The following is a 27,267-nucleotide window of genomic DNA, read 5'->3' as shown; positions in this document are numbered from 1 at the left end:
ATTCTTTAAATAAGAATAATTTTACCTAAAAAAAGAAATAATATTTTAAATCAATATACAATAATGAACAATGATTGATCGGTGAATAAAAATACTTTTTTAAAAGCAAAAGTATTATCAAACATTTTTATCGTTGGTTAAATTAAACTTTTATTGACAGTAAAACAGTAAAACCTGATGTATACACGAAAATATTCTTAAAAATAATTATTTTATACAAATTATTTTTAATTTAATCTCTCATGTATAAAAAAATTAGGGTAAATTTTAGGTTATATTATAGTTTTAGTTATTTATCTTATTTTTTAAATTTATTTTAATATTTTATTATAAAAATATTTATTTTAATTTTCCATCTATTATATTTAGATCAATTAAATCTTATTTAAGATTTTTTTTTAAATTTTGTGACTTAATTTTAAATTAATTTTAAACTAATTTAATATGTAAAACTCATAACAATAAATTCACATATTTCATGAAATTTAATTGTTGGAATCTAAAAGACTTATAAATACGATAAAAAATTAAGTGTAAAATATATTTCATAAGTGATTTAAAAAATAATGTGAAATTATATTTTTTTAATTTTTATTATAATAGCTGTTTGTTTATATATTCTCTTTTCCCGTTTTAGGCTAAAAACCTATTTTGGTCTCTTATAAATTTTTTTTCTTCAATTTAGTCTCTCATTAATTTTTAGTCTCAATTTGGTCCCAAACTAATTAATTAGTTTCAATTTAGTCTCAAATTAATTAATTAGTTTCAAAGTGGGACTTCCGTCCAAATTATTTAAACGGAGTTAACTTTTGGCCACGTGGATGCATACGTGGCATCCACGTGGATAATTTTTTTTTTTAAAACACCTGGAACCGGAACGGCCCGTTCTGAAACTGGAACGGACCGTTCTCGTTGCAAAATTAAAACACCACCAGTGAATCAGAACGGGCCGTTCTGACACCAGAACGGGCCGTTCTGAATCCAGAACAGGCCGTTCTGTAACCAGAACGGCTCGTGCTGCTTTCAGAACGGCCCGTTCCAAAATTGTGAATAAAATATTCTTTACTTAATTGTGTTTTTGATATTATAATTATGCAATTTTGATCTCTAAGATTTTAATTGAGTAATTTCAGTCCTTAAAAGATTATAGTTGTGTAATTTTAGTCTCACAATTTTTAATTGAACAATTTTAATCTCTCAAATATCATAATTGTGCAATTTTAGTATTTCTCATTAAAAATTTAATAATTTTTAAATTTTTAATATATATATATATATATAATGTTTTAAAACTATATAATTGTTTGTTTATTTAAATTAACGTATATTATTATTTTTTTAATGTATCAAATGATATATATTTATTATTACTAAATAAATAAAATTTATATATTATTAGTATTTTAATATTACTGATAAATTAATATCAATAATATTTTTACTATATTTATAAATAAACTAATAATTTGATAAATATAACTTAATATATATTAATATACTTTTACAAAAATATAAATATATAAGATCAGATATATATTTCTAATTAATATACTCATATATTTTTTAAAGTATATTAATATATAATAAGTTATATTTATCAAATTATTAGTTTATCTATAAATATATTAATAATATTATTGATATAATATCGAAAATTATAATATACGTTAATTTGAATAGATAAATAATTATTTAATTTTAAAACATCATATATATATATATATATTAAAATTATTAATTTTTAATGGGAGAAACAAAAATCAAACTATTATGATATTTGAGGGACTAAAATTGTCCAATTAAAAATTAAAGGACCAAAATCGCGCAATTGTAATTCTTTAAGGACTAAAATTATGCAATTAAAATATTGGAGATCACAAAATTGCACAATTGTAATATTTGAGAGATAAAAATGCAATTAATATAACTTTATAATTTTTTGCAACTTATTTAAGATTAAAATTACTTATTTTTATAAAATATAATTGTCTTATAAATAGAGTAATAATTTTTTTTTTCTCTTTCTGTTTGAAAAAATATTTAAATATCACTTTATAATATTTTGCAACTTATTTAAGATTAAAAGAATAAAATGATAAAAATTAATAAGATAAACATAATAAAATAAAATATAAAAAAATATTAATATATTTATTTTATTAGATATAATAACATAATTAAAATATAATTAATAATATATATTTTATAAAATTATTAATATTTTATATATAAAAAAATAAAATAAAACCGGAACGGCCAGTTCTGAAACCGGAATGGGCCGTGTTGGTTGCATTTTCGGTGTGTTAAGTTTGCACCTGGAACGGGCCGTTCCGGTTGCAAAATTAACACACCAAAAGTGCACCCAGAACGGCCAGTTCCGGTTTCAGAACGGGCCGTTCTGGGTCCAGGTGTTTTCACAAAAATTATCTTCCAAGTGGCATCCACGTATGCATCTACGTGGTGTCCACGTGGCCAAAAATTAACACCGTTAAAGCAATTTGGACGGAAAGTCTCACATTGAAACCAATTAATTAGTTTGGGACCAAATTAAAACCAATTAATTAGTTTAGAACCAAATTGAGACAAAAAATTAATGAAGGACTAAATTGAAAAAAAAAAGATTATAAATGACCAAAATAGATTTTTAGGCCCGTTTTAATAACATTATCAGAAGAAAAAAAGTGTCCAAAGTTCACATAGACATAAGAATTGGCCCAAGAATTGCATCGTGATATTTTGAGCGACCATGCTGGTTTCCCAGTGTGAGTGAGGTGCGTTGGTCGAATGAAGCAGCTTCGTATTACCTCGTCCTCCGTAAGTACATAACGTCGTACTGTTTATTATTTTTGAGATGGGAATTGTCGGCTTTGAAATTAACGGGAATCCTGCTTCGGCTTCTGCTTTGCATTATGGTGTTAACTCGTTCTCTTCCTATGCGGTTCCTATTTCTCTGAGACCCTTTTTTGGGATCGCTTTGAACGCCAGGAAGATTCGGGTCTCTAATTCTCGAAAGCCGAATTTCGGGGCAGTTACTGCTTCACTGAATGGTGGCTCCAATGCTGGGTTGATTAGTGACCCGCTTCTTCCCACGGACTCAGAATTCAAGCCATCCTTCGACGAGTATTTGAAGGCTATGAAATCTGCCAAAACTTTCAGAGGCAACAAGCCTGCTTCCACTGCTCAAAAACAGAAGACGATGGAAAAGGGTGATGGAAGGAGCAACACCAAAAAAATTGATAGTGTTGGTAAGAAAATTTATAGAAAAGATGGGCTTGTTGGTGCAAAAGAAGATGGGGCATTAAAAGTTGATGGAGCTGTTGTGTACAGAGAAGGTTCCTCCAGAAGTAGTGGTAAGGTCAGAAGAACACCAATTAAAGGATTTAGAAGTGAAAATGTAAGGAAAGGAAACAACTTTGATGTGAAGGCAGAGCAAAAAAATGGGTCGTTGAAACGCCGGAGTCGTAGTTTAGAACCAGAGTTTGATGATCGCAGGGGGATTGAGAATCAAGACAAAAGTGGAAGTGGAAGGACGAGTAAGAGCATAATTAGGTCTGGTTTTAATGGTAGCCATGGGGGTATCAAAGAGAGAGGAGTTACTCATGATTTATATTCTTCAAAGACTTGGGGGGAAAAGGTTGTTGATAACAGACAAAGGGATTACAACACACAGGGTAAATTCCCTGATGGAGATAAAATTGTAGCTAGACAAGAAGTTAAGGATATAGGATTTGGTAGAAGAAATACTGAAAACGGAAGTTTGATAAATAGAAATGGACTGTCAAATGTCAAATTGAATGGAAGCCGTAAGCGTTTCATTGATAGGGGTTATGATTCTGACAACTTGGAGATGGACCGAGCAGCATTTGAGAATCTTGATGACCCAAAAAGGGTTATCAAAAAGTTGCAATTTTCACACAAGGAAATGGAGGAGAAAATCCAAAAGCTAGCCAAATTGTATGTAGTCTATTCTTTCTTTCATGCTTTTGGGATACCTAAAATGGACAATAATATGCTCAGGAGGATTGAAGTATATGCATAACCTTTTGTGTTATTTTTTGTTTTTGTTTTTGTTTTTTTTTTCTTTTATGAACAAGTTTTAGTAAATTGCTGCCTCAGGGAACAATTGAAGCAATGTATATAGGATGCTTAATACCTAAAATTGCATATGATATTTGGGCCAGCCAGGTCTATGATTTTTTTGGCTTCAAATTCATTTAATACTTTAGACATAAATTTATTCCTCAGAGATTTTTCTCAGATCCAACATTTGCACTTTGGTGGCTTTTCTTTTAAAATGGAGTTGAATCAGTGTGCCACAAATCAGTGTAGGAAGAGTAGAGTTAGGCCATTGCCTCAACTGTATGCTTAACATCAAATTACTTTTATGTTAAACGTTCCGTACTTCCGTTCAAATTTGGTAGTCTGGGAATTTAAATCTCTAGTTTTAGTTTGGAGTTGCACCATGCATAATTTGCTAATTTGCACCTTGTCGGAGTTAGAGTTTGGTTATTGCATAGATTCTTATATTTATGCCTCATGTCAGTCAATAATTCATGAGCTGGGGAAATGGTACTTATATCCCTTGAAATATCACCTTTTGATTGAGATTTTGAGAAGAGTTGCTCTTTGGAGAGCACAGTACGATGTAAGTTGTAAGCTGTGTTCGGGGGGGAGTTATTGTCTATCGTTGGCCTCTATGGTAGAATCAATTGAGGCCTGAGAGGCGGTGGTTTACCCTATGGCGGATGTCAGCGGTTCGAGTCCGCTTATCTCCAACTCGTGAACTTAGCCGATACAAAGCTATATATGATAGCACCTAATTTTTCCGATTCGGCAGTTTGATCTATGCTATGATTTATCATTCATGGACGTTGATAAGATCCTTCCATCTAGCAGCACCTTAGGATGGCATAGCCTTAAACATGACATGCCCCTTTGGGAATGGTTGGTGATTTCACTCAGTTCATTTTCTTATACTGTATTTTTTTGTGAGACTTGTGCTTCGTGGACCTCATATTCTCCTGTTATCTGAATTCATGAGAGCTCTGCGAATCTTGTATTATTGCATTGTTTGTCCCTGCATTTGTGTGTGTAAATTACTGTTGATCCCAAAGAAAATGGAGAACTAAAAGAGCGTGAAAGGAGTTCTATATTTCATGCAGGAAGAATATCATTCTGAGTTTCTTGACAAGCTCCTAAAATTTATGATACAAATAGTGATACAAATAAATATCTCAATTGCCATGGGAATATTTAATGTTTTAAATTTTAACTTAATCTTAAAAATGGTGTCTTGAAGTTTTTATTTTTCAGCGTGCATAGGTTGCTTCCTTCTTAAATTTCTTTTAGATATCACAGATATCTTGTTGGTAAATGTTACTTCATGAGTGGAAGTATCATTTTTCTTTCTTTTCTGCCTTAAGTTGGTAATCCAATGGCTCTTTTCAATGTGTAATTTTAGGATTGTTTATTTTTATTTTTTTTTATTTTTATCATTTTAAGTGTTTATTTTCTGTATTGACTATTTCCTCAAACAGGTTAAATGGTGCAGATATCAATTTACCTGAATGGATATTTTCTAAGACAATGAGAAGTGCAAGGATTAAATTTTGCGACTATTCCATAACAAGGGTTATCATAATCTTGGGAAAACTAGGAAACTGGCGGCGAGTGATACAGGTCATCGAATGGCTTCAAAAGCGTGAACGTTTTAAGTCCCACAAGCTAAGGTACTTTAGTATACTGTAGAACATGGTATGACTAATACTTGAACAAGTACTTAGTTGCCTGTATAGATATCTTAGAAAATGATTTTAATTAGCCCAACCATTGAAATATGCGTATCATGTAACTCGTTGATGCCAAATTATAGAAATTTTAAAATACTAGACATGTGTGATCAAATGACGGGAGTATTTGTTTATTTGAAAAGTATATTACACTTTGATTTTGATATGTGTTGGAGTGAACAACTTTGGTTGATATGGAATTTTTTAAGCACTTACTTTCAATATAGTAGTAGATTCCCAAAATATTTATCCTATAAATGTTATTCGTTGGTGTAAGACACACACACAGAGGAACCTTTTGACATGTAAACTTCTATTCTATCTCCGGTTAGTCAGTGTTAATGTGCTGATCTTTGACATTAGGCATATATATACAGCTGCTCTTGATGCACTTGGAAAGTCAAGGAGACCTGTAGAGGCACTAAATATATTTCATGCAATGCAGGTAATGCATGTAACCCATGCAAAATGTTTTTTTCTACTGAAATATGTGACTCAACATGATGTGGGAATATGGAAAACTTCACTAACACTCTTTCCTTTTCTTCCAGCAACATATGTCCTCATATCCTGATTTAGTAGCTTATCATAGTATTGCTGTTACTCTTGGACAAGCAGGGCACATGAAGGAACTCTTTGATGTAATTGATATTATGCGGTCACCACCTAAGAAGAAGTTCAAAACAGGGGTACTGGAGAACTGGGACCCAAGGCTGGAACCTGATATTGTAGTTTATCATGCAGTAAGTTGTTTAAAAAAGAACTCAGTTTTAAGAGGTTTATGCAATAGTTTTTCTACTCCATAAATTTGAAGTCCATCTCTAAACTGAAATCTATGGGTTTGGGATCTGACATATCATTTTGAATGTGGAAGTTAAATTCCAAAATTATCCTTATGGTTAAATTTATTTGTTGTAATGTGATTGTTTCTACAGTTAAATAGAGAATAGATACTTTAACAACATGAAAAAACCAATTTTATGCAGCTAATTCTTTATTAATCGTGAAAATATTAGTTTTTATGACTTACTAAAATATTTTCTCTTTGTTCAACAGTTGTTTTTTACAAATTTATTTTTTCTTGTTATCTTTTTGGTTGTGATAAGAAGGTTTTGATGATCCATCATCTTCCTAAGAAGGTTTTCCCAAATGAATTTTGCCATTCAAAGTTGCATAGGAGTTCAATTCTTCCTTGAATGGGTAATTGTGCTAAAAGGCCTCATGGTTGCGTATTTTATGTTTACTTTTTTGTTTTGTGAATATCTCGTGCTATCTTCACTATTGTGATTGGGTTTCTTATACTCTATATTCTCTGCTTTAATTTTCTATTTGAATTTTTTTTTATAACTTTCGTAGTTGTCCAATTTATAATTTAGGCATGATATAGTATTTATATATTGATTGGGAATGCAGGTCCTTAATGCTTGTGTTAGGCGGAAACAATGGGAAGGGGCCTTTTGGGTTTTACAGCAGTTAAAGGAGAAAGGACAACAACCTTCTGCTACGACTTATGGCCTAGTTATGGAGGTAGTAGTCACCTCTTGTTTTTTTTATGATTTATATAACATTTGAATATTTTATACAGTCTTGGTAAATAACAAATCTTTTTAATCAAGCTGGGAAATAAATTGCGTAGTTTTGTTGTATTTTTTTAAATTTTTTTTTAAGAATATGGAGATTCTATTTGAAGCAAAGTACAATGAGTTGGGATGCAATATCTCCAAAAACAGAAGATCTTACAGAGTGCAAAGAGAAAATAATAAGCAGTAAAAAATAATACATCAACTCAAAAGACTAGCCCACTTGCTCATTCACACTCGTATTTGGAGGCAGTATTTAATTTTGCTAAGTGTGGATGGCTCACTGAGAGGAAATGTGATAATTCAATTTTTGCTTCAAAAATAAAATAACATAATCCATTAAATTGGAGATCTTTACAAGATTTAGGACAAGGTTCCTGCTTCTGGTTGAGTTGAATTATACTTCAGTTGGGAAACTCTGATTCGATGGAGAACACAATAATAGTAGCAATTATGTACATATGAAGGTTGGCTTGCACATAATTCATGAATTTGTGTAATACTGGAACAGGTGATGTTTTCATGTGGCAAGTATAACTTGGTTCATGAATTTTTCAGAAAGCTTCAGAAGTCTTTCATTCCCAATTCATTGACATATAGAGGTATTCTCATTTATTTCATATCTATGTCAATCACTTATCTTTGTTATAATCTTGACCTTCCTGTTATATGCAGTTCTTGTAAATACACTTTGGAAAGAGGGAAAAACTGATGAGGCTATATTGGCTGTCCAAGAAATGGAAATACGTGGAATTGTAGGTTCTGCTTCTCTTTATTATGATCTAGCTCGATGTCTCTGTGCAGCTGGAAGAAGCCATGAGGCACTAAAGCAGGTGCTTTTTTTGTTATTTCTGTTTTCTTTCACCGCTTCCTTTTTAATAGGGTAGCCATGGTGATTTCATTTCATTTTCTCTGAAAATTTTAATTGCATGAATAGCAGTGTTATCAATTGGGAATTGCTGAAAGCCAATAATATGCTATATCATATAGCAGATAGCATCTTGGGCAAATAGTGGAAGTTGTATAGCTGTTAAAATATATGATATATATCAATTGTATATGTATAAAAATGTAAGTTGTATGCATATAAAAATAAAATGCATAAAAATTGACATAATATTTACTCAAAAAGAACAAAGAACATTCAAATGATAGAGTCTGTTTGAATAAACTTCTTTAAAAACACTTTTAGAAGAAAGAAATTGGAAAGAAAAATAAAATAAGTTTCCCTATAAGCTAAAACTAGCTTATGCACAATTAATTTGTAATTTTTTGGAAAAGTTATGAGAGAACTTCTATAAATCAGCTTATATTATACATAAGCTAATTTTAGCTTATTGAAAAGCTATTTCATTTTCCCTTCATATTTTTCTTCCTACAAGTGCTTTTGGAAAAGTTTCTCCAATCAAGTTCATACTAGTTGTGCATTGACAAAACAAGCAAATCTAAATTGCACTCTTGATCTTTTTCCAAAGTTTCCCCTTTTTATCAAAAGCACGTTCATTTTCCCGACACACCTTCAAGTTGGCCTCAAACAGCAAGAATAATCAGTGTCATGGATGCAGTATTTGCACCTCAGGGAAGTGTAAACTAGATTGCCATCATTTCATTTGACATAAATTGATTGGATAGAAGTTGTTGACTGTTAATTCTGTGTTAAATAAATTCTCTTGGTTCAAAGAGAAGCGTCCTGGTTATTAGAAAAATAAGTTTAGTGTGCAACGGTATTTATACACTTCTAAAAGGCCTGATTACCAAAGGTATTGTTCATCATTTGACAGATAGACAAGATATGTAAGGTTGCAAATAAACCATTGGTAGTTACCTACACTGGCTTGATGCAAGCAAGTTTAGACTCTGGAAACATTCAAGATGGGGCTTATATTTTTGAGAAAATGAAGGAAATTTGTACTCCAAATCTGGTTACTTGTAACATAATGCTGAAAGCTTACTTGGAACATGGCATGTTTCAAGAAGCTAAAGCGTTGTTTGAGCAGATGTCAGAAAATGCAAATCATTTGAGGAGAAATAGTGATTACAAAATGCTGGTGGTACCAGATACATACACATTCAACACCATGTTAGATGCATGTGTTGCAGAGAAGAGATGGGATTATTTTGATGATGTCTATCAAAGGATGCTGTACCGTGGTTATCACTTCAATCCAAAACGTCACCTTCGAATGATATTGGAGGCTTCAAAAGCTGGAAAGGTAACCTTCCAATTCCTTTTGTACATATTCATTTGCTTATGAATGATCCTTTTTGTGATCATGTGAACAACATTTTACTTTTGGGCATGCATAAAATGATTTAGGATACATGCTTAGTAAATTAGGAGTAAATAGGATGAAAAGCTTGCTTGGTTGCAAATGAAGACGAAAAAAATAAAATGGACTTCACATTTTCTTGAATTCCTCTTCAAAATTTGTCTTTCAATGTTAATTTGAAGGTGAACTACAAGAGTCTAAACAAAATAACTATATGTTTAATTTAGAGATGTGAATAACTATAATGTTTTTTGAGATTTCCGTATTCTCGTACATGTTGGAGTAGTTGCCATTATATTAGTATGGGCATGTCATTTTGGTTCAAAATCTTACAGCATCGTTATACCAAAACACCTATTGACATCATTATAGTTGAATTTTCTATGGTAGCTACGTTTGTTTTGATGTTGTCATGGTGCATAGCTTGCTTCTATTATAAAATCTTGGTTCTAGGTCTAGTTTTCTCGTCGTTGATAGAAACTACATAGTGAGAAATATTAAGTTTATGAGGAAATCGATGATGTTGTTAACTTTTGGAACTTGGGTTCTAGGAACGGCCTTTGGAGATAACATGGAAGCACTTAACCGATACAGATCGCATTCCATCAGCTCCTCTGATCAAGGAAAGGTTCTGTGCAAAGCTTGAGAAAGATGACTATGTTGCTGCTCTCACATGTATTACCAACAACCCCCCACAAGATTTGCAGCCATTTTCCAAGTCGTCTTGGTTGAATCTATTCAAAGAAAATTCTCAACGGTTTCAGACGGACACGATTGTTAGACTAATGAATGAGGCTAGCAATATAGTTTCCAATAGTAGTTTGCCGAATCCAACACTTGAGTATTTAATGCAATCATGCAAAGAATTTTTGTTTGCCACTGATCTCAGTGCAGCTGACACGGATTCACTGAAAAATGTATTTACTGTAGAAAGTCAGCTGGTAATAGCCAATTCTAGATGAACGTTTCTATCCAAAGCTTTGTAATATATTCTTAACCAAAATCTAATGGAAGCCTTCTATTAAATGCATTTCATGCACGTTTACGCAGGAAGCATTTCATGCACGTTTACGCAGGAAACACTCGCCCGAATCTCAACCTGACTTTGTTGTATTTTGGTTTACAGATAGATGATAGATAATATGTGCTTTTTACTAGTTAATAGAAAACGTTTTCAAATTTTTTCTTTTAAATGTGCGCGATTTTTTTTTTTGGTTGCCTTTCACATAATATCTTCATTAATTGTTGCACATGCCAGTAAAATAGATTTGTTAAACTTAAAAAAAATCTTTAGACAAAATGACCCTGAAGTTCGGGTTACAAATAGGTTATTTACATTATAACTAGAAGATTCACATTAGTCCTATTAAAATTTTATAACATGCATAAAACTAAAACTTTTATTGCATTCCGTATTTATTTTTTTAAACCAAGTATTATATTTTAGTTAAGAACTGTTAATGCTACATCCATGATAATTACCAGAAGAAAAATCAGTTAAGTATGTATTGAAAATATTGAGTGTTGGACTGTTGGGTGTAAGAAAGTGGGGGAAGAAGAGAGATAAAAAGGGGAAGAAAGAAAAAGTCACAAATGTAATTAGTAATGTCAACAAAAAATGAAGAAAAATAAAATGTGGTGATGGAAAAATTGAGTTTATACAATATATTTGCTTCGTATGTATTTCTTATATGAGCAGAACTAAAATGTGTAATTTATTTGTACCAATAAAATGTGTATTTTTATTTGAAAAAATTGCATATTTTTAAATCATGTTAATAAAAATTTGGCAAAACACCTAATTTAGTCCCTTATAATAATTAATAGTTTCAATTTTGTCCCTCTATAATTTTTTGTTTCAATTTGGTCCCCAATAATTTAAAAAATGTCAATTTGGGACTTTTTGTCCAAATTTCACAAACGATGTTAAATGTGATGACGTGAATGCCACGTAGATATATAGGTGGCATGCCTCCTCACCCCCTTTTTTAATGATCTAGAACGGCCCGTTCTGAAATCCGAACGGGCCGTTCCAGATCCAAGGATTGTTCATGATTTCTTAGTTCTTTCCCTATTAAAATTTTGACCAGGGCAAATTGTGAACCAGGATTGATTTTCTTTAGACTTTTTAATATAGAGTATCGTCTCAATTTGGAGAAATTCAATGGTATTTTTGGATTTCAAAACATAAGGGAAAAACAACCCAAGATCATTTAATCCATACATATTTTGGGGATTGTAACAAGTCATACACAATGGGAGGCTGGTAGATGCAATTCATCTACATTTAGTCACTCTACCATTAGAATTATGCATAAGTTTATTGCATCTACTGTTCTAGGTTATGGCGGCTCAGACAGTAAAGTACGTCTAACTAATTTATTATTTATATGGACAATAATGAAAAATAGGAATAAGAATATCAACTCTGATGCATATTTTAATATTTGAATTTATGTTATGCTATGAATTTTTGTTTTTAATCTTTGAACTACATTGCTGCATTTTGTTGAAATGTAACACTTAAATTTAAATATCAGTCAATGCTCCTTTAATGTAACACTTAAATTTAAATTAAAATATAAATCCTGGTTGGCGTCCTGGAACGGCCCGTTCTGAAACCAGAACGGTCCGTTCTGAAACCAGAACGGCCCGTTCCAAAACCAGAATGACCCGTTTTGAGGCACTCATTGTGTGTTACATTTGCATCTGGAACAACCCGTTTCAGATACAAAATTAACACACAATGAGTAGGATTAGAACGAGCCGTTCTAGTTTCAGAACGATCATTCCAGCTACATTAAAGAAGGAGTACGAGACCTTGCCACCTGTGTATCTACGTGGCATCCACGTCATCTACAATTCTACATTTAACACCGTTTGTAAAATTTGGACGGAAAGTCCAACATTGACATTTTTTAAATTATTAGGGACCAAATTAAAACAAAAAATTATAGAGAGACGAAATTGAAACTATTAATTATTATAAGGGACTAAATTAGGTGTTTTGCCTAAAAGTTTTATGTCTCAATTTGATATTGAGCAAATAACATATATTATTCATTTTTAATCCTTTAAAAAATTGGAACTTAGCTAAATCCTTCCCAAAACAATTTTGTTTTCTATTTTTAGTCATTTGTTTTTAGGATATTTAATTTCATTTTTGAGAATAACATTCTCAGAAAATATATTGATGGAATTGAGACATTTCTGAATATTTCAACAACAAAAAAATATTGTTAGTGAACAATTAAAATTTATTGGAAATCTTTTTCATATTCTCAGGGTTAATAAAAAATTTGTTTGGTCTACATTATATTTTCCTATAAACATATAATATAATCATCGAAATATTCTTATTCTATAAAAGATAGGATTAATGTGTAATTACCCTTGTGTTTTCCCGCCATAACAAAGGGAACCCGATCTCATTTTCTTGACACAGTGCCGCTACTCTCTCTCCCTCTGTTCGCGCGCGTGTTCATAGCAGATTTCAATGGCACCGTTTCGGAGTGTTTCTGATTCGATGCCTCCGTCAACAACACCCGAAGTCATAGAGAACGATCTTCAGGTTCTCTCTTTTCCTTTGCTTTTTTCCATAACTCTCTGATTATGTACATATCTTAACGCTTTGCCTTTGTCCTCTTTAACACTGTTTCATTTCGCTAATGATTTCTAATATTGCTTCACTCTATATGGCTAGTGATTCTTCTCCATGACGAGTTTATTAAGTTCTGGTCCTCAACAATGCTTAATAATATCCTTAGATATAACTTAACAAGTTTATTAGGTATATCTTATCGATGAGTGGCGTGTGCTTTTGTCCTCGATTTTGTCTTATTGATTTTGGTTTTAACTGCTCCGGTTAGTTATTTTGGCTCCTGGATTTATATTCGGAGAGAACATTAATGTGCCTGTGAGTCTTTTTGTTTTCGCCCTTTCAACTCCTAACTAGGTTTTACTTTTTCGTTTTAATATTTGGTTGGCATTTGAAGTTGAAACTGTTGTTTTAATTGAGAATGTGTATCGGTAATTCGATCAATTTTAAATGAACGACGAATTTTTATAAATGTAATTATAGTCATTATTTAAGACTAATTCGTTTACGCATCATAACAATCCAATAATATGAAATCTAGCCTCTATAAAAATATTGCCATGATGGACGGTGTATTCAATTCATTGCAGCAGTGCTAGTTACATTTTTTTTTAATTTGTGTATTGCCTATTGGTTTATATTCATTGCATACGGGAGAAGCTAGAAAATAACAGGTCTAGAAATTGGTTTTAGTCTTAGTATGATTTGACCTCAAAGCTAATATAGGCAGAGTGCTGATTTAATCTTCATTTGGGTTCCTTTCAATAGCCATTCTTTGTTCTTCATAAAGCTTCATTCCGGAGAAAAGATAGAGCACCAACAGCACAGGCAAAATTGTGCAAGAGAAGTAAGTTATCTTCATCATCACCTGAAAGTGTGAAGCAACTGGAAGGAAGCGTGACCAAAGAATGTGATCACCATTTGTTTCAGCAACCGCAGATTGAAGCTTTTGACATTGTTTGGGCAAAGATTGAATGTACCATTAAGGTCCTCTATTTATCTTTTCTGCAAATCTTGTACCTTACTATAATTAGTTTTGCCGCATATTTGTGTGGACATTAAAATTTATTTTCATTCTTTACCCTGGAGCGATCCAGCAAGAAAATTAGTGAAGAGTCTTCTTTCTACTGCAGGATGTTTTAAGAGATCTAAATACTAGTGTATTTCATGATATTCAACAATGGGTTCTGGAGTGCTTCAATGCTACTAAGTTGCTTGGAGAACCTACTATTTCTGAAGCAACTCGGTCTTTTCCTGTTCTAAATAATACTCCTGGGAAGCTGTTCACTGCGCTAGTCAGTACCAGTAAGTATGTTCACATTTCTGGTAAATCCCTTGAATGCTTTGATTTTTGAAAACTGGGTATAATTAAGATAGATGTTCATCAATTCCATGAGCATGTGGATTACTTGAGTTGCTTTGGGTCATCATACTCTAGTTATTTCCAAGGAAAATGTTGAGATTGAACTGTGATTGGCAGGAAACATAGAGTACGTGGATGATATATTGACATTTGAAGAGCTTGGCAATTTCTTGAAATCCCATGGATCCCATGTGGCTATGCTTTCATCACTGGAATTTTCATTAAAAAATGGGATTGCTGGTTGCTTGAAAGCTTTATTGCGAGAGTTTCTGGGGGGTGCTATCGATGTGGGTGCTTCTTCCAGTTCTGTACTTATTTATGTATAATTAAATTGATTGATTCTATCAACTTGTACTGTCTCCTTTACTTTTTCCTTTTCTTAATGCTGATGTGAGCAGTCAGCTGATATATCAATCTTAGCATCATGGTATAGAGAACAAGTCAACTACAATAAACCACTGGTGCTGATCATTAATGATTTGGAGAGATGTTGTGGATCAGTCTTAACTGATTTTATCTTGATGTTGAGGTATGTTTATGCATCTCTTGCAAGAATGTTTATGTCTATATTTGTAATGTTGTTTGATATGCGCTTCTTGAATATTTTATGTGGTTTTTCTATTGCTTTGGGACAACTATGGTTGAGGCCTCACCATGTATATACACCAACAAAGCATTTTCCCATTTAGTGGGGGTTGGCTTCGCAAATTAAATAATGCTGTTGTGTTCTCTCCAAAACCGTTGAGACCTCCCTACTTATATTTTCCTTGTATATTTTTTATGACATATATGGAGATTGCAATATTTGTTTATTCATTTTAATGTATAATGGTTAGTTTGGCTTAGATGATAGGAAACGACATTTATCTTCCGCTTTTTCTACCAGTGAATGGGTTGTTAAGGTACCAATCATCTTCATATTTGGAGTTGCAACGACAGTGGATATTCCCCGGAACATTCTGTCATCACATGTTCTTGAGCGTTTGTGCCCCTCTAGGTTCATGCTTGGAACACCAGCTGAGAGAATGGATGCAATTGTTGAGGCCGTTCTTGTGAAACATTGCTCCACGTTTAGTATTAGTCATAAAGTGGCAGTCTTCCTGAGAAACTACTTCATCAACCAGGATGGGACAGTAACATCCATTATTAGAGCTTTGAAGGTTAATTGTGCAGTTTTTGGTTTACTAAGTTTTATCTGTATCTTCATTGCATGAATTATGTACACAGTAACTGGGAATATGACCTAGTCTTTTGCATGTTATATTTTTTTACTATATCTTTCAGGTAGCTTGCTTGCTACACTTCTCAATGGAACCTCTAAGTCTCGTACATGGGCGAATGCTTGCTGAAGATCAGAAAGTCTGTGCCTTGAACTCTTCTAATATTTGAATTATCTTTCCTTTGAGTTTGCTCTTTTAAATTGATTTCATACTTGCATAGCTTTTAGATCTAGTGTTTTTGTTGCGTGTTTTAGGTTCATTTAGCCCAATTTTTTCAGTTGGTCAGTGATTGATCCATGTAACTCAAATTTTTTACATTTCATCCTATGAGAATGGGTACTTCATCCAAGCTTCAAACTGCAGAGTGTTGTTGTTATGGAGTGGATAAGCAGTATAAGCATCACTATCTCCTTGACTGTTTCATTTATTAATTGTAATCAAGCCATAAATAAGAGATTTAAGTGCACAGTCTATATATGCAATTTTCTCACGAACACTATTTTAACAATATTGATTGGAGTGTTCACTTCCTTCGCCTCCAACCAATGCCAATGTAAAGATTAAATGACGTATCATCAGAAACTTGCCTAGAAATTTTATTGTCAAACCTTTTAAATCATTCTTATAATCTTATTCATTTTTTTTTGTTGTTTTATTATTTTAACGGTTGGTTATAAATGGTTGTCAGGAGGGAAAATCTGCACTATCACCTGAGACTATGTTGAAATACATAGATGAACTTCCTCTGTATGCAAGGTATTACAGTTTACACATTTTATTGTTCTAATTTAGATTTGCTTTGCATGAGTTCACCCCTTGGTTAAAATTAATTTAGGAATCAAATGGTTGATCATCAGACTAAAAAGAACATGGCTGAGGGTTTGTCAGATTTGGTGGCAAAGCAGAAGCTATGGAGCACTGCAGTTCTGGTAAGATTTAGCCGTTGCTTTTCATCCATTCTTATTGGTCAATGACTCAAATTCCTTTGCTTTTAAAACTCGCTTTGTTAATCTTTTGTATTATAATTGATCATTTGATGACAGTAAAATCCTAAACAATTCAATAGGTAGCTTTTTGGTGCATTATGTAGTTGCCACCGAATATTTTTTAAACCGAGTAGGAAAGGAAGCTTTTATATGGACATTAAATTGATAAAGGAATTCATGTAGTCAAATATATACTGCAGAGAGAGAGAGAAAAAAAAAACAAAATTAGATCTGAAATGTTTTCGTTTCATTATTCTAAATGTTGGTAGAGTTTATATTATAATGGAAGCTTGTGCCACAAGCTGAGATGATAACTAATTGTACATCAAAAGTTATGATGGATCTAACAAACAGTCATCTGTGACAAACGTAACTAACAGGCAAGGCAACTGTCTAACTGTATTGAAAGTCTCTAGAAGATTCCGGTAGAGTTGCGCCCTGTACAAATAACCTGTAGACGCCTAGAGTATGGACATCCCAAAATAAAAACTAAACCAAAATATGGAGAGTATTTGATCTTTAAGGTTGTGCTTTCTAGATACTAAAGCATGGTGCCCATATATTCGGAAAATGTGTATCATAGTTATTTAATGATATTATGAAATTAATATCTTATCTTGGAAGGATTTTTAGACGTTCTTTTTTATATTTGTTTGAGGTTCTCCATGGCACTGCTCCATTTGAGATGCTTTTTCCTTGATTATCCCCTTTTTATGGCAGATGGACAGTCTATTATATTTGCCTTGCAAGTAGCTATGATTTCATCTGTCGATAAAAAAATTGGAAACATTTTTTATTCATTGCAATCTGTCTATAGTTTTCCGAATGAAATTGTTTGGTAATTAGTTGTTGACGTGGCTAACTTGCAGTTAATGATCCTGATATTTCCTTTTGTTCAGTGCCTATATGAAGCTGGAAAATATAGCAAAGTGCGACTATTGGATTTGTTTTGTGAAGCTCTCTGTCAAGATTTGTACCTGTCAAGGGTTTCTGATTGTCATGTGGGGGGTGAAAAAGATCGTGGTTTGTCCTCAACAAATGATCCCTGTCAACAATATTCCGTCATGCAAAGCGGTGGTTTTATTGGCCAGATAGTACGAAAAGTGAGGTAGCTAGGAATATGATTCTTGTCTTTTAGAAAAGCATGTTGATTTAGAGCAACTTATGCTCCTAAGAGCATATTTAAGCAGAAAAGGCGGAAGGATAGGTAGAGCCATAATATCTATGTTATAAAAGATGACACCTAAAGCATACAGCTACCTCCTTATATTGGCAAGACCAAGTCATGAAGTATTCTATTGCCCGAAACAAATAGGAAAGAAATAGAAAATTATTAACTTCAAAAAAGAATAGGAGTACCAAATATTGTTACAAAAAAATACGATAACATTACAAAACTACAAAAGACATGTTGATAATCATTAAGATTAAATTGAAATATTCCTTCTTTATTTGTCTATTCAAATGCTTATATAATTTTGATTGGAAATTGTGCAGGGATCTTCCTACAGGAGCGCTATATCAGTTGATTGAGAGTTGGGAAAAGATTACTGCAGATATTTCAGAGGTATGCTTAAACTTGACTATATGCTTTGCTTTCTAGGGATCATAATTTTTCTGAATTAATTTTTTTTCTTCTCGTTGAGACCATCTTTTGAGAGTAATTGGATCCAATTATTAAATGTTGGCATCTGAGACGATGAAATTGCTTATGCACTCTTTTTAATGGCTGCCAACAGAAGAAGGCCAGCAAGCTAAAGTGCATGCATTGACTTTAGCCTGCTGAAAGTGATTTTCTCTCCAAAGTTTTTCAGTAACTGCAATCAACTGTGATAAATTAACTAGTATGCTATAAAGGAGCAGTAGATCTTGGCAGAGTTGGTAGTAACCGATAAACCATGTAAAAATAATTTTAATTTCCCAACAAGTATGAAATTCTGTACCAGTCATTGACAAGTAGTAGATCAGTGAATTACATCAGGATGGAGATTATTGGTGTTTTGAGCTTGAAATGCCCTATTTTCGCCTGGAGGTTTTTTTTGGGGGGGATCACAATTTGTAGGTTAAAAGCTTAAAATCTTCTAGTTTAGTAACAATTGAATAGACGAGAAAGTAGATATGGTGAGTAGGCCACTGGTTTTAAGATGGTCAGTTAACTCGTTTCTGATTTGGATACTGCATCCAGTTACTGGCTTTTCTACTGGAATTCAACTTATTTGGAAGTTACTCTAGGAGTACTCTGCAATTCTTGCTTTTGCATCCACATGTTCAAAGGGTTTCCAAAAGTTTGGATCTCATGTGCCTTCTTATTTTCTTTGGACTATCACACTACTCTCACTTAGGCATGTGTTTTACGACCCTCCTTAATTATTGTTTTTATTTCTCTTCAGGATTCCTACTAGGGTTCTATAGCTAACTAAGAATCATGAATTATTTTTATTGTTGTTGTTCTTGTTGTTGTAATCGTCCAAAATTCAAATCTTTGTATTAATTGATATGTGGTTATATAGAGTTTCCCTATTGGAAGTTGATAATTGCCTATACTTATTCACATTGGGTTAGGTTAGCCAGGGAGCCTATCATGTTGAATAGACTGGGTTGATGCTAAGCAGATGTGCATGGCTGCTCATCGGAAGCATCTATCTTAAAAATATGCTTCCTTTTTGGAGTTGGAATCACTGCTGGTTTTGCTTGACTTATTTCTTCAATATTCTTGAGTGGGTTAAAAAAACTTGGAATTTGGATTCTTATAATGTTTGATCTTGAAAATTTGAGTTATAAAATTCATTCTGGAAATCACAATAAATTCATTACTGGCACTCTTCAACAAGAAGTTGCAAGTTGGGTCTTTTAGGTTATGGCACTTAGCTGGATAATTACTGATGATTCTTTGGAGATTTAGACGCCATGTAGAGCACTTTTGATGTGTTATAAGCCTTGATGCTGGAAGTTTAACACCCTCACAGTGCTAAACTTCGTGGTCTAATTAGTGTAGGAATTTTGGAAACATTGGGGAGCATCCCAAGTGTTTGGACAAATCATTGATTCATTATAGAATTTGAGGGGTTGACAAGGAGAGCACTGCTCAAGACATGACAAATTGCTTTATTTTTCTTCCATATGGTGATCCACTAAGTACTAATGATTGTTTCAAAGGTTCCTGTAACTTAGGTATTTTGCTTCATTGATAATGTTTCTTCCTTGCAATGTTATTTCATGGATAGCGAGTGAATGGTGTCATGTGACCCATATAACCAACCTCACTTAGTGAGATAAGGTTTTGTGGTTGTTGATAATGTTTCTTCCTTAATGGGAAAAATATATTAGATGGTTGGTTTATTCGGTAGATATATTTGGAGCGTTAGCAAATGTAGAAGTGACGTATGTAACCACTCTTGTGATTTAGAGACTGTATTTTACTGCGTTGTGTTTGAAAGGACAATTCTATCAATGTTCTACCTGTATCATTTTGATAATTCCTTGTTTTGTTGCATCCCTGGAGATTGCAAATGCATAAATATTGTGCAACTTGATTCCTGGTCAAAGCAAATATTTACCAAATAACAATTTCTTGCAGATTCATGAGAAATTGGAAACGTTGCAATCCTCAGTAATATGTGAAGATGGAAAGAGTCCACGCAAGAGTTCCAAGGACATTTACAAGTAACAGTTTAATTCTTTCTTGTTCTTTATTATTTCCTTATAGATCAAAATTTAAATGTAGATATTGTTAACTGGACATGGGCGATGGGGAATTTCTGCTTTTTTGTCATGCAAAAGGAGTGACTCCTTGGCCTGGGAGATGGATTCCTTATTAATGATGTTTCGGTACCTTTACCCGATCAGCACTAACTTTTTCCGGAAAGAAAATGACAATTTTTAAATTTTACCATAAATCTTTATCAGTATATCTTTTATTGAATGATAAAATCCATACATTCAAGGTTGTCAAAATTCTAAACTTGCAATAGTTTTTTGATTCATAAACTCGCAAGAAATTATTTATTATAGAAATAATATTAAAAATCTATTAATGACATATATGCATGACATAATACTTTTGACACAATAATAATTCAATACTTCAACTCCATAATAAAGCTAAGTAGCAAATACACTAAAAAAGTGTTATAGTCTAAATAAAATTAAATTACATAAAAGATCAAATCATTAGTAAATTCATTAAAACATAATTCCTAAAGTGAAAATATTTAAAAAAGGAGTTGACTTCAAATCTTGAGTCATAATAAAACACTAACACTATGGTATCTATGGGGGCAAAAATTACATTTGATTTCAAACTCGCCAACTTGAGAGTTTTACATGAGTTTAAAGAGTTTTTCCGAAAAATAATTTGACAGAGTTAACTAGTTTTATAACTCCATCTCTAAAGAGTTTATCGGTTAACTTGAGAGTTTTACCTTGCATACATTAATAAGAAGTGAAAGTTGCATGATTTATAAAATGGACAAAACTTAGATGTACTCTTCATGTACTTTTGGGTCTTGTTCTCCAATTACAATTGAAATTTTACTGGTAATTTGATCATTAATGCAAGTCTTTATATGTGCATTACACAGGTAAAACTTTAATTCTAATGGGAGAGCAGTACTAAAAGCACAAGGATTTGCATCTAAATTTTGTCCTTAAACAATATATTTACCATTTAGAGTATAAACAAGAACCATCATTCATATTTTAAGGAAAAGTGTACAGATTGATATTAAATTAAAGCCTTTCTAAACATTTGAGTTAAGAAGTGATGCATCAAGGAAGGGTTATCCACTGTTATCTTCATTTACAAATTTGTTATAAAGATTTTTTTAATTAAAAAAAGTGATTGGTTTTGATATCCACTGTTATCTTCATTTACAAGTTTGTTATAACAAAGATTTTTTTAATTAAAAAAAATGTGTGATTGGTTTTCTATGCTTTTTTGTGTGGATAATTAACCAACTATTTATATTTCCAGGAGATCTGCGTCCAAGATTTCAATAAACATTGACAAGGATGCCAGAATGTTAAATTCACAAGCTATCTCATTTCTAGATTGTATAGTTAGGTAATTTTTTTATTATTTTTTTTTATGTATCATAACTGTTTTTTTCCTTATTTATGCTGAGACTCGATATTTGGCAGTGTTATATATTAAACTTCGTCATTGTCAAACACTGGGTTGTCTGAACGATGCAACAGATATGAAATGGAAAGAATAAGGCTTTGTTTGAATAAATTTCTTTCAAAAACCTATAGGAGAAAAAAATTAGAAGGTGAAACGTATTGAGCATTTTCATAAACTAAAATCAACTTATATTTCTTAACTTTTGAAAAAGTTAAATGAAAAGAGTTTCTATAAAAATTAAATGCATAAGTTGATTTTAGTTCATGCAAGAAGCTCAATTCATTTTACTTTCTTATCTTCTTTTTCTAGTAGTACATGTGGGGAAATTTATGTAAATAGGATCTAGCCCTTTGAAAAGGGATTTGAGTTATAGTCTTGAATAAGTGGGGAAAAAAAGTTGGCACAATTTGTTGGTTTTCCAACATTGCATATTCTCACGTTCCTTTTTCTTTGTTTTTCATAAACAAATTTAATTAAAACATGACTATAGTTTAATCTATGTCTTACTTGGATTAGAAAACAGTTGATGCATGCCCAGCTTTCCCATCAATCATGCGAGATTCTATTATTTTAATATTTATATTTCGAAGCTGATATCTCTAACTTGGTGATATTTATAATCACATAGCCTCTAGCAATAATATTAGCATGGAGTAATATAAACACAATCAGGTAACTTCTAGTAGATTGTGTTTTTAATCGGCTTCTTGACATCATTTATAGTGGAAATATACGAAGTTCTTGACTTGTTGCCCTTGCTGCATTGAAGTAAAATAGAAAAGCATTCTTTATTAGTAAGCACTTAATCTGTCATTTCCTCATTGCTGGTATTCTAGCATTGTTACTTGTCAATCTTTTCATGGAACAGAAATTTTTTGAGGCCCATCGAAGGCATGCCTTTCCATGAAATTTTCTGCTTCAAGAATGTTGAAAAGCTTCAATTGGTAAGACATCCAAAGACTATCTTCACTGTATGGATCATTTACTTTACTCACAGAAGTACAGATGGATTTAATTGTGGCTTGATATTACTTATAGACACATCCAGGTCATATACAACTTCTACTGATTGATGTTATGACCATAGTTCATTACCCCCTTTCTCTTGTATGACGACTTCCTATTCATTAGGTCCTACTCATGCTTACTACTAGGACTAGGGTGTTAATCCTTGATTTGTTTGTTCATTAAAAGCTTCATAATATTTGTTGTTAACCTGGATAAAATGAACTTTCATTTGTGGGTAACCCACTGTCACCCTTATGTCCATGCTCATGAGTCATGAGGTTCCATTTTTTGAGAACTTGAGATTCCTTAGCTTGACCTAAGCGCTGTCTAAATTTCATTTTTCTTTGGCATGGTTAATGCATCATGAATCATGAATAAGATGGAGGTGCAGAATGTATCTTTGTGTGTTATTGCATTTTGAAATGAGCATGTTGGGTACAGATCTTCATTTATATGAACTGCAAATAGTGATTTCATTCCTGCATAAATTTTATTATATATGAGATTTCTATAATGCATATAGGTTTAAGTTTAAGACACTAGATTTAAAACTCTACAATTTTTCTTTGTTCTTCAGCAGTTTTAATTAACTCTTGCTTGTAGGTTTTGATTGGAGATCCAAGAAGAAGAATTCAAGTTGATCTATTGGAGTTCCATAAGATTTTAAAGTGCAGTTGCTGTAGCAAGAGTGGCAATGCCCTATTGCCATCCAGGCACGATTCTTCAATTGTGTAAGTATCTAATAGAGTGCTTGCATACAGCATACCAATTTTTGCATCTATTTGATAATGTTTCCCTTTACCTTTTTCAGATAGCTATTTCCTTATATTTATTAGGATAACTGTTGTTTGATTGGAGTATATCCGTAATTGCATGTCTGCCATGTCATATATGAGCCTTTCTAGTATATCCTCTCCTTTATGTCAAAGCACTATACAAATACTGAATATACTTTATGCTATACAGTTTCACTAATGTGGATGAGTAAGAATTATCTGTGCCTCCATACTTTCTGAATCCCTTTCTAGTATTATCCTGTTATATATGAAGTTGTGCTCTTTGTTCTATGTTTTGTTTACTCAAATTCATTGTTCTATTAGCTTCTTATGGTAATAAATTATCTCTTTAATATGCCCTAACAATGGTGATCCTTGGCCTAACATTAAGGTTGTTGCTTTGAACATCTCTGCTTTTAGTGGTGAGGTTGCGTACATCTATCCTACCCAAACACCACCTAGTGAGAGCCTCATGCATTGGGCCCCCATTTATAAAGCATGCCCCCAAACCCCCCTCTTAAAACTTTTGTACAACCCCAAAAGAAGTGTCTTTCCATTTTAAAAGTATGTTTGGATACAATTTAAAAGGAATTTTCAGGGTTTTTCTATTAAAAATAAAAAGTATTTTTGAGTTTAGGGTTTAGTGTTCAGGATTTAGAGTTTGAGGTTCAGGCTTCTACGAGCTCTGAAATTTTTCTTTCATTTACTTTGAAGTCTACTTGTAGGTTTGAGTTGATGTTAATAATTTTTGTTTTTACAGGTATTCTCTGGCTCAAGAGCATGGAGATCTTATCAATATTCATGACTGGTTCCAATCTTTTAGATCAATTGTTCTTCAACATAAAAATAAACGTAAACAAAAAGCAAAGCAGTCCCCCTCACCTAAGAAGAGAAAAGTTATGAATGGATCTGCAGACCAAAACGAATCATCAATTCAGTATCCTTTATTTTCCATTTCACATAGTATATTTGATAAAGTGGTTACTAAAGTTATTTCATCACGTGTCATTTTTTATTGCATACACGCATACATTCTAACTCGACAAGAAATAATGGAACAGTTACAGAACTATATGACATGCTTGATTGCCATCGGTACAAGATTTCTTTACAATTATAAAATACATTTTTCATACTTTTCATCTAGGAAAAAGTCCAATTTACCTCGTCTTACTTGGGATCTGTGTACTTTGTTCCTTCAATTTTTAAGAATGTGCGATGCAACACTTTCTAAGTTGTACAATTTAGTCCTTTGTCATTGTCATTTTCCATCAAATATTAATGGAAATTGTCACATCCAAATCATGTACAGGTTTGTTGCAAAGTTCCTGACGGAAAAATTTAATTTACCACCTCCAACTTAGGCTCAAGTGCACTTTGGGCTTAAATTAATGTGTCAATTTTCATAAACGTTTGATGGAAAATTAGAGTAACGGACTAAATAAAACGGACTTTAGGAATCATGTTGCATGTTTAAAGACTAAAGTGGATATGACTCAGTTTGAGGGTAAAGTTGATCTTTTCCCTTTCATTTATGATAGTGAAGTGTTCCATCTTATCCAGCCTATATTTAAATTGATCCAGAAATGTTACTCCCATATTGAAGAGCCATAATATAAGATCTTGAATGGAAATATTTTGGCCAATAACTTATATCTACCATGAAAATGCTTTAGAGTCAAATGTTAGACTAAAAGGCACCTAGTGTAAGCAGTTTTTCTTTAAATGATATCAGTACTTGATGATAGTTCATATCCTAGTCTTGATCTTTATATGATTTTAGGTTGTAGGCTATGTATTATATTTTGTATTTCCATCTCCCTAGTTGCAGTGATTGTAATGCCGTTTATGGGTCTCGGTCGTAATCCTTAACTTTGGTTTGCAATAATAGAGCACGCTTTTGTAGGGCAGTTACGGAGCTGCAGATCACTGGACTGGTTAGAATGCCCAGCAAGAGGCGCCGAGATTTTGCTCAAAGAGTAGCATTTGGACTTTGAATACAAGATTCACTGCTCTACTTTAAAATGAACTATAAAGAATTATCTGTCATAAAAGATATTTTCCAATTATTTCTTAAAAGTGCTCTGTGCATATTATAAATAAGTTTCTTCACACTCTCAGGATTATAAAGGCCATTTATTTCTTTCTAAAAAAATTTCTCAATCATGGTTCTTACACGTTTGGTTTACGTGAAAAGGAAAAGGAAGGGAAAAGATTAAAGATTATTTCGTTCTTTTTTTAGTATTTTTAATTTAATTATAATTTAAAAATATATTCCATAAATATTTAAAATTATAAGAAAACAAACACAACTAATTTAAATAAATAAAGTAATTGGTTTAAGTTAAAAAAAATGTTAATTTAACAGTATAGATAATTTTAATTTTGAGATGAAAAATATTTATTATAAAAAAGAAATTAAGAAAATATATCTGGATTTGAAGGGGGAAACTAAATATAAAAGAAATTTGTAAAGTTAACTAGTAATTTGAGTTTTTAAAAATAGAACAGTTTATGATACCAATAAAAAAATTGTACATAAACTAACAAATTGGAAAGTGTTTGGAAAAGAAAGAAAAGTTAAAGTATATACAAGTTAAAGTTATTTAGACTTTCAAAGGAGAATATAAACGGGGGAGGAGTTGGAGGTATTTAGAAATACAGAGAATAAATTCTATTTTTATTGCAATTATCTTTATAAATTTTTTATTAAAAAAATTCTCACATAAAAGTGATTATTATGAAAAAGGAAAATGAAACTACTTAGATTTGAATGACCGTAAAAATTAGAGTGATTATTAAGAAAGAGGAAAATTATTTTAAAATAATTTTCCGTTTTTATCAAAGATTCATATGAAAGTTTTTGAATTAATTAATTAACTCTTAGACATGTATCGATAAAATTTGTAAATATTTGATTAATTTTTTATTTAATTTAATTTTTATTTATCATAATTATTTATAAATTAAATATTAATATTTTAAAATAGTATAATATATTTATTACAATACAAATTATATATCATAAATCTAAAATATAATTTATATATTTAAAAATATTTGTGTACTAATTTTAAATATAATCTATATATTCAAACATAATATTTATTTATATATAATTTATTAACTCCTATATATAAAATACATACCTTTATCTTGTCTAAGAATATTTTTAGGAATTTTTCTTTAATAAGATTTGAAAGAATTTTTTTATTATCTTATCTAATTCAATTTTTATTTATCATAATTATTTATAAATTAAATATTAATATTTTAAAATAAATTATAAAATTATATATATATATATATATATTTATTGATATAATACAAATTATTTATCACAAATATAAAATATAATATATATATATATATATATATATATTAAAATATTTATATATACTAATTTTAAATATGATTTATATAATTTAAATATAATATTTATTTATATAATTATTATAAATTTTAATTATATATAATAAACATTTACGTGTGCTCATACTAAATATTAAATACTAATTACTAATTAAATATGTAATGACCATACAATTAGAAGTG

The 27,267-nt window shown here is 31.6% G+C and overlaps 2 protein-coding genes across 2 annotated transcripts; both read left to right on the top strand.

Moving 5' to 3' along the window:
* The first annotated feature begins 2,692 nt into the window (after positions 1 to 2,692).
* Positions 2,693 to 10,669, top strand: EMB2279 (pentatricopeptide (PPR) repeat-containing protein). Its single transcript, XM_083062910.1, has 9 exons — positions 2,693 to 3,954; positions 5,538 to 5,729; positions 6,153 to 6,234; positions 6,341 to 6,532; positions 7,203 to 7,316; positions 7,881 to 7,971; positions 8,045 to 8,202; positions 9,151 to 9,582; positions 10,191 to 10,669. The coding sequence occupies exons 1-9, from the start codon at positions 2,852 to 2,854 to the stop codon at positions 10,599 to 10,601; spliced, it is 2,775 nt and encodes a 924-aa protein (XP_082919036.1). The 5' UTR covers positions 2,693 to 2,851; the 3' UTR covers positions 10,602 to 10,669.
* Positions 10,670 to 13,050: 2,381 nt separating this feature from the next.
* Positions 13,051 to 25,828, top strand: ORC3 (origin recognition complex subunit 3). The gene is made up of 17 exons (XM_020358546.3): positions 13,051 to 13,210; positions 14,006 to 14,224; positions 14,371 to 14,542; positions 14,718 to 14,887; positions 14,999 to 15,129; positions 15,487 to 15,760; positions 15,885 to 15,959; positions 16,509 to 16,576; positions 16,656 to 16,749; positions 17,706 to 17,914; positions 18,304 to 18,373; positions 20,384 to 20,469; positions 21,779 to 21,868; positions 22,797 to 22,872; positions 23,540 to 23,667; positions 24,473 to 24,649; positions 25,604 to 25,828. The coding sequence occupies exons 1-17, from the start codon at positions 13,136 to 13,138 to the stop codon at positions 25,707 to 25,709; spliced, it is 2,220 nt and encodes a 739-aa protein (XP_020214135.1). The 5' UTR covers positions 13,051 to 13,135; the 3' UTR covers positions 25,710 to 25,828.
* The last annotated feature ends 1,439 nt before the right edge of the window (positions 25,829 to 27,267 follow it).

The sequence above is a fragment of the Cajanus cajan genome, chromosome 8 (genome assembly GCF_000230855.2).
Source record: "Cajanus cajan strain Asha chromosome 8, NIPB_CcT2T_4, whole genome shotgun sequence".
NCBI classification, from domain to species: Eukaryota; Viridiplantae; Streptophyta; class Magnoliopsida; order Fabales; family Fabaceae; genus Cajanus; species Cajanus cajan.
The sequence above is the reverse complement of the archived record's forward strand: the minus strand, read 5'-3'. Positions and strand labels throughout refer to the sequence as shown.

What these genes read in the sequence shown, in the direction of transcription:
- EMB2279 (XM_083062910.1), top strand. Translation starts at nt 2,852, where the DNA reads ATGGGAATTGTCGGCTTTGAAATTAACGGGAATCCTGCTTCGGCTTCT. An exon ending in ATCCAAAAGCTAGCCAAATT is followed by an intron (nt 3,955 to 5,537) that starts GTATGTAGTCTA and finishes TTCCTCAAACAG; the next exon opens with GTTAAATGGTGCAGATATCA. An exon ending in ATATTGTAGTTTATCATGCA is followed by an intron (nt 6,533 to 7,202) that starts GTAAGTTGTTTA and finishes TTGGGAATGCAG; the next exon opens with GTCCTTAATGCTTGTGTTAG.
- ORC3 (XM_020358546.3), top strand. Translation starts at nt 13,136, where the DNA reads ATGGCACCGTTTCGGAGTGTTTCTGATTCGATGCCTCCGTCAACAACA. An exon ending in GAACTTCCTCTGTATGCAAG is followed by an intron (nt 16,577 to 16,655) that starts GTATTACAGTTT and finishes AAATTAATTTAG; the next exon opens with GAATCAAATGGTTGATCATC. An exon ending in CAGATAGTACGAAAAGTGAG is followed by an intron (nt 17,915 to 18,303) that starts GTAGCTAGGAAT and finishes GAAATTGTGCAG; the next exon opens with GGATCTTCCTACAGGAGCGC.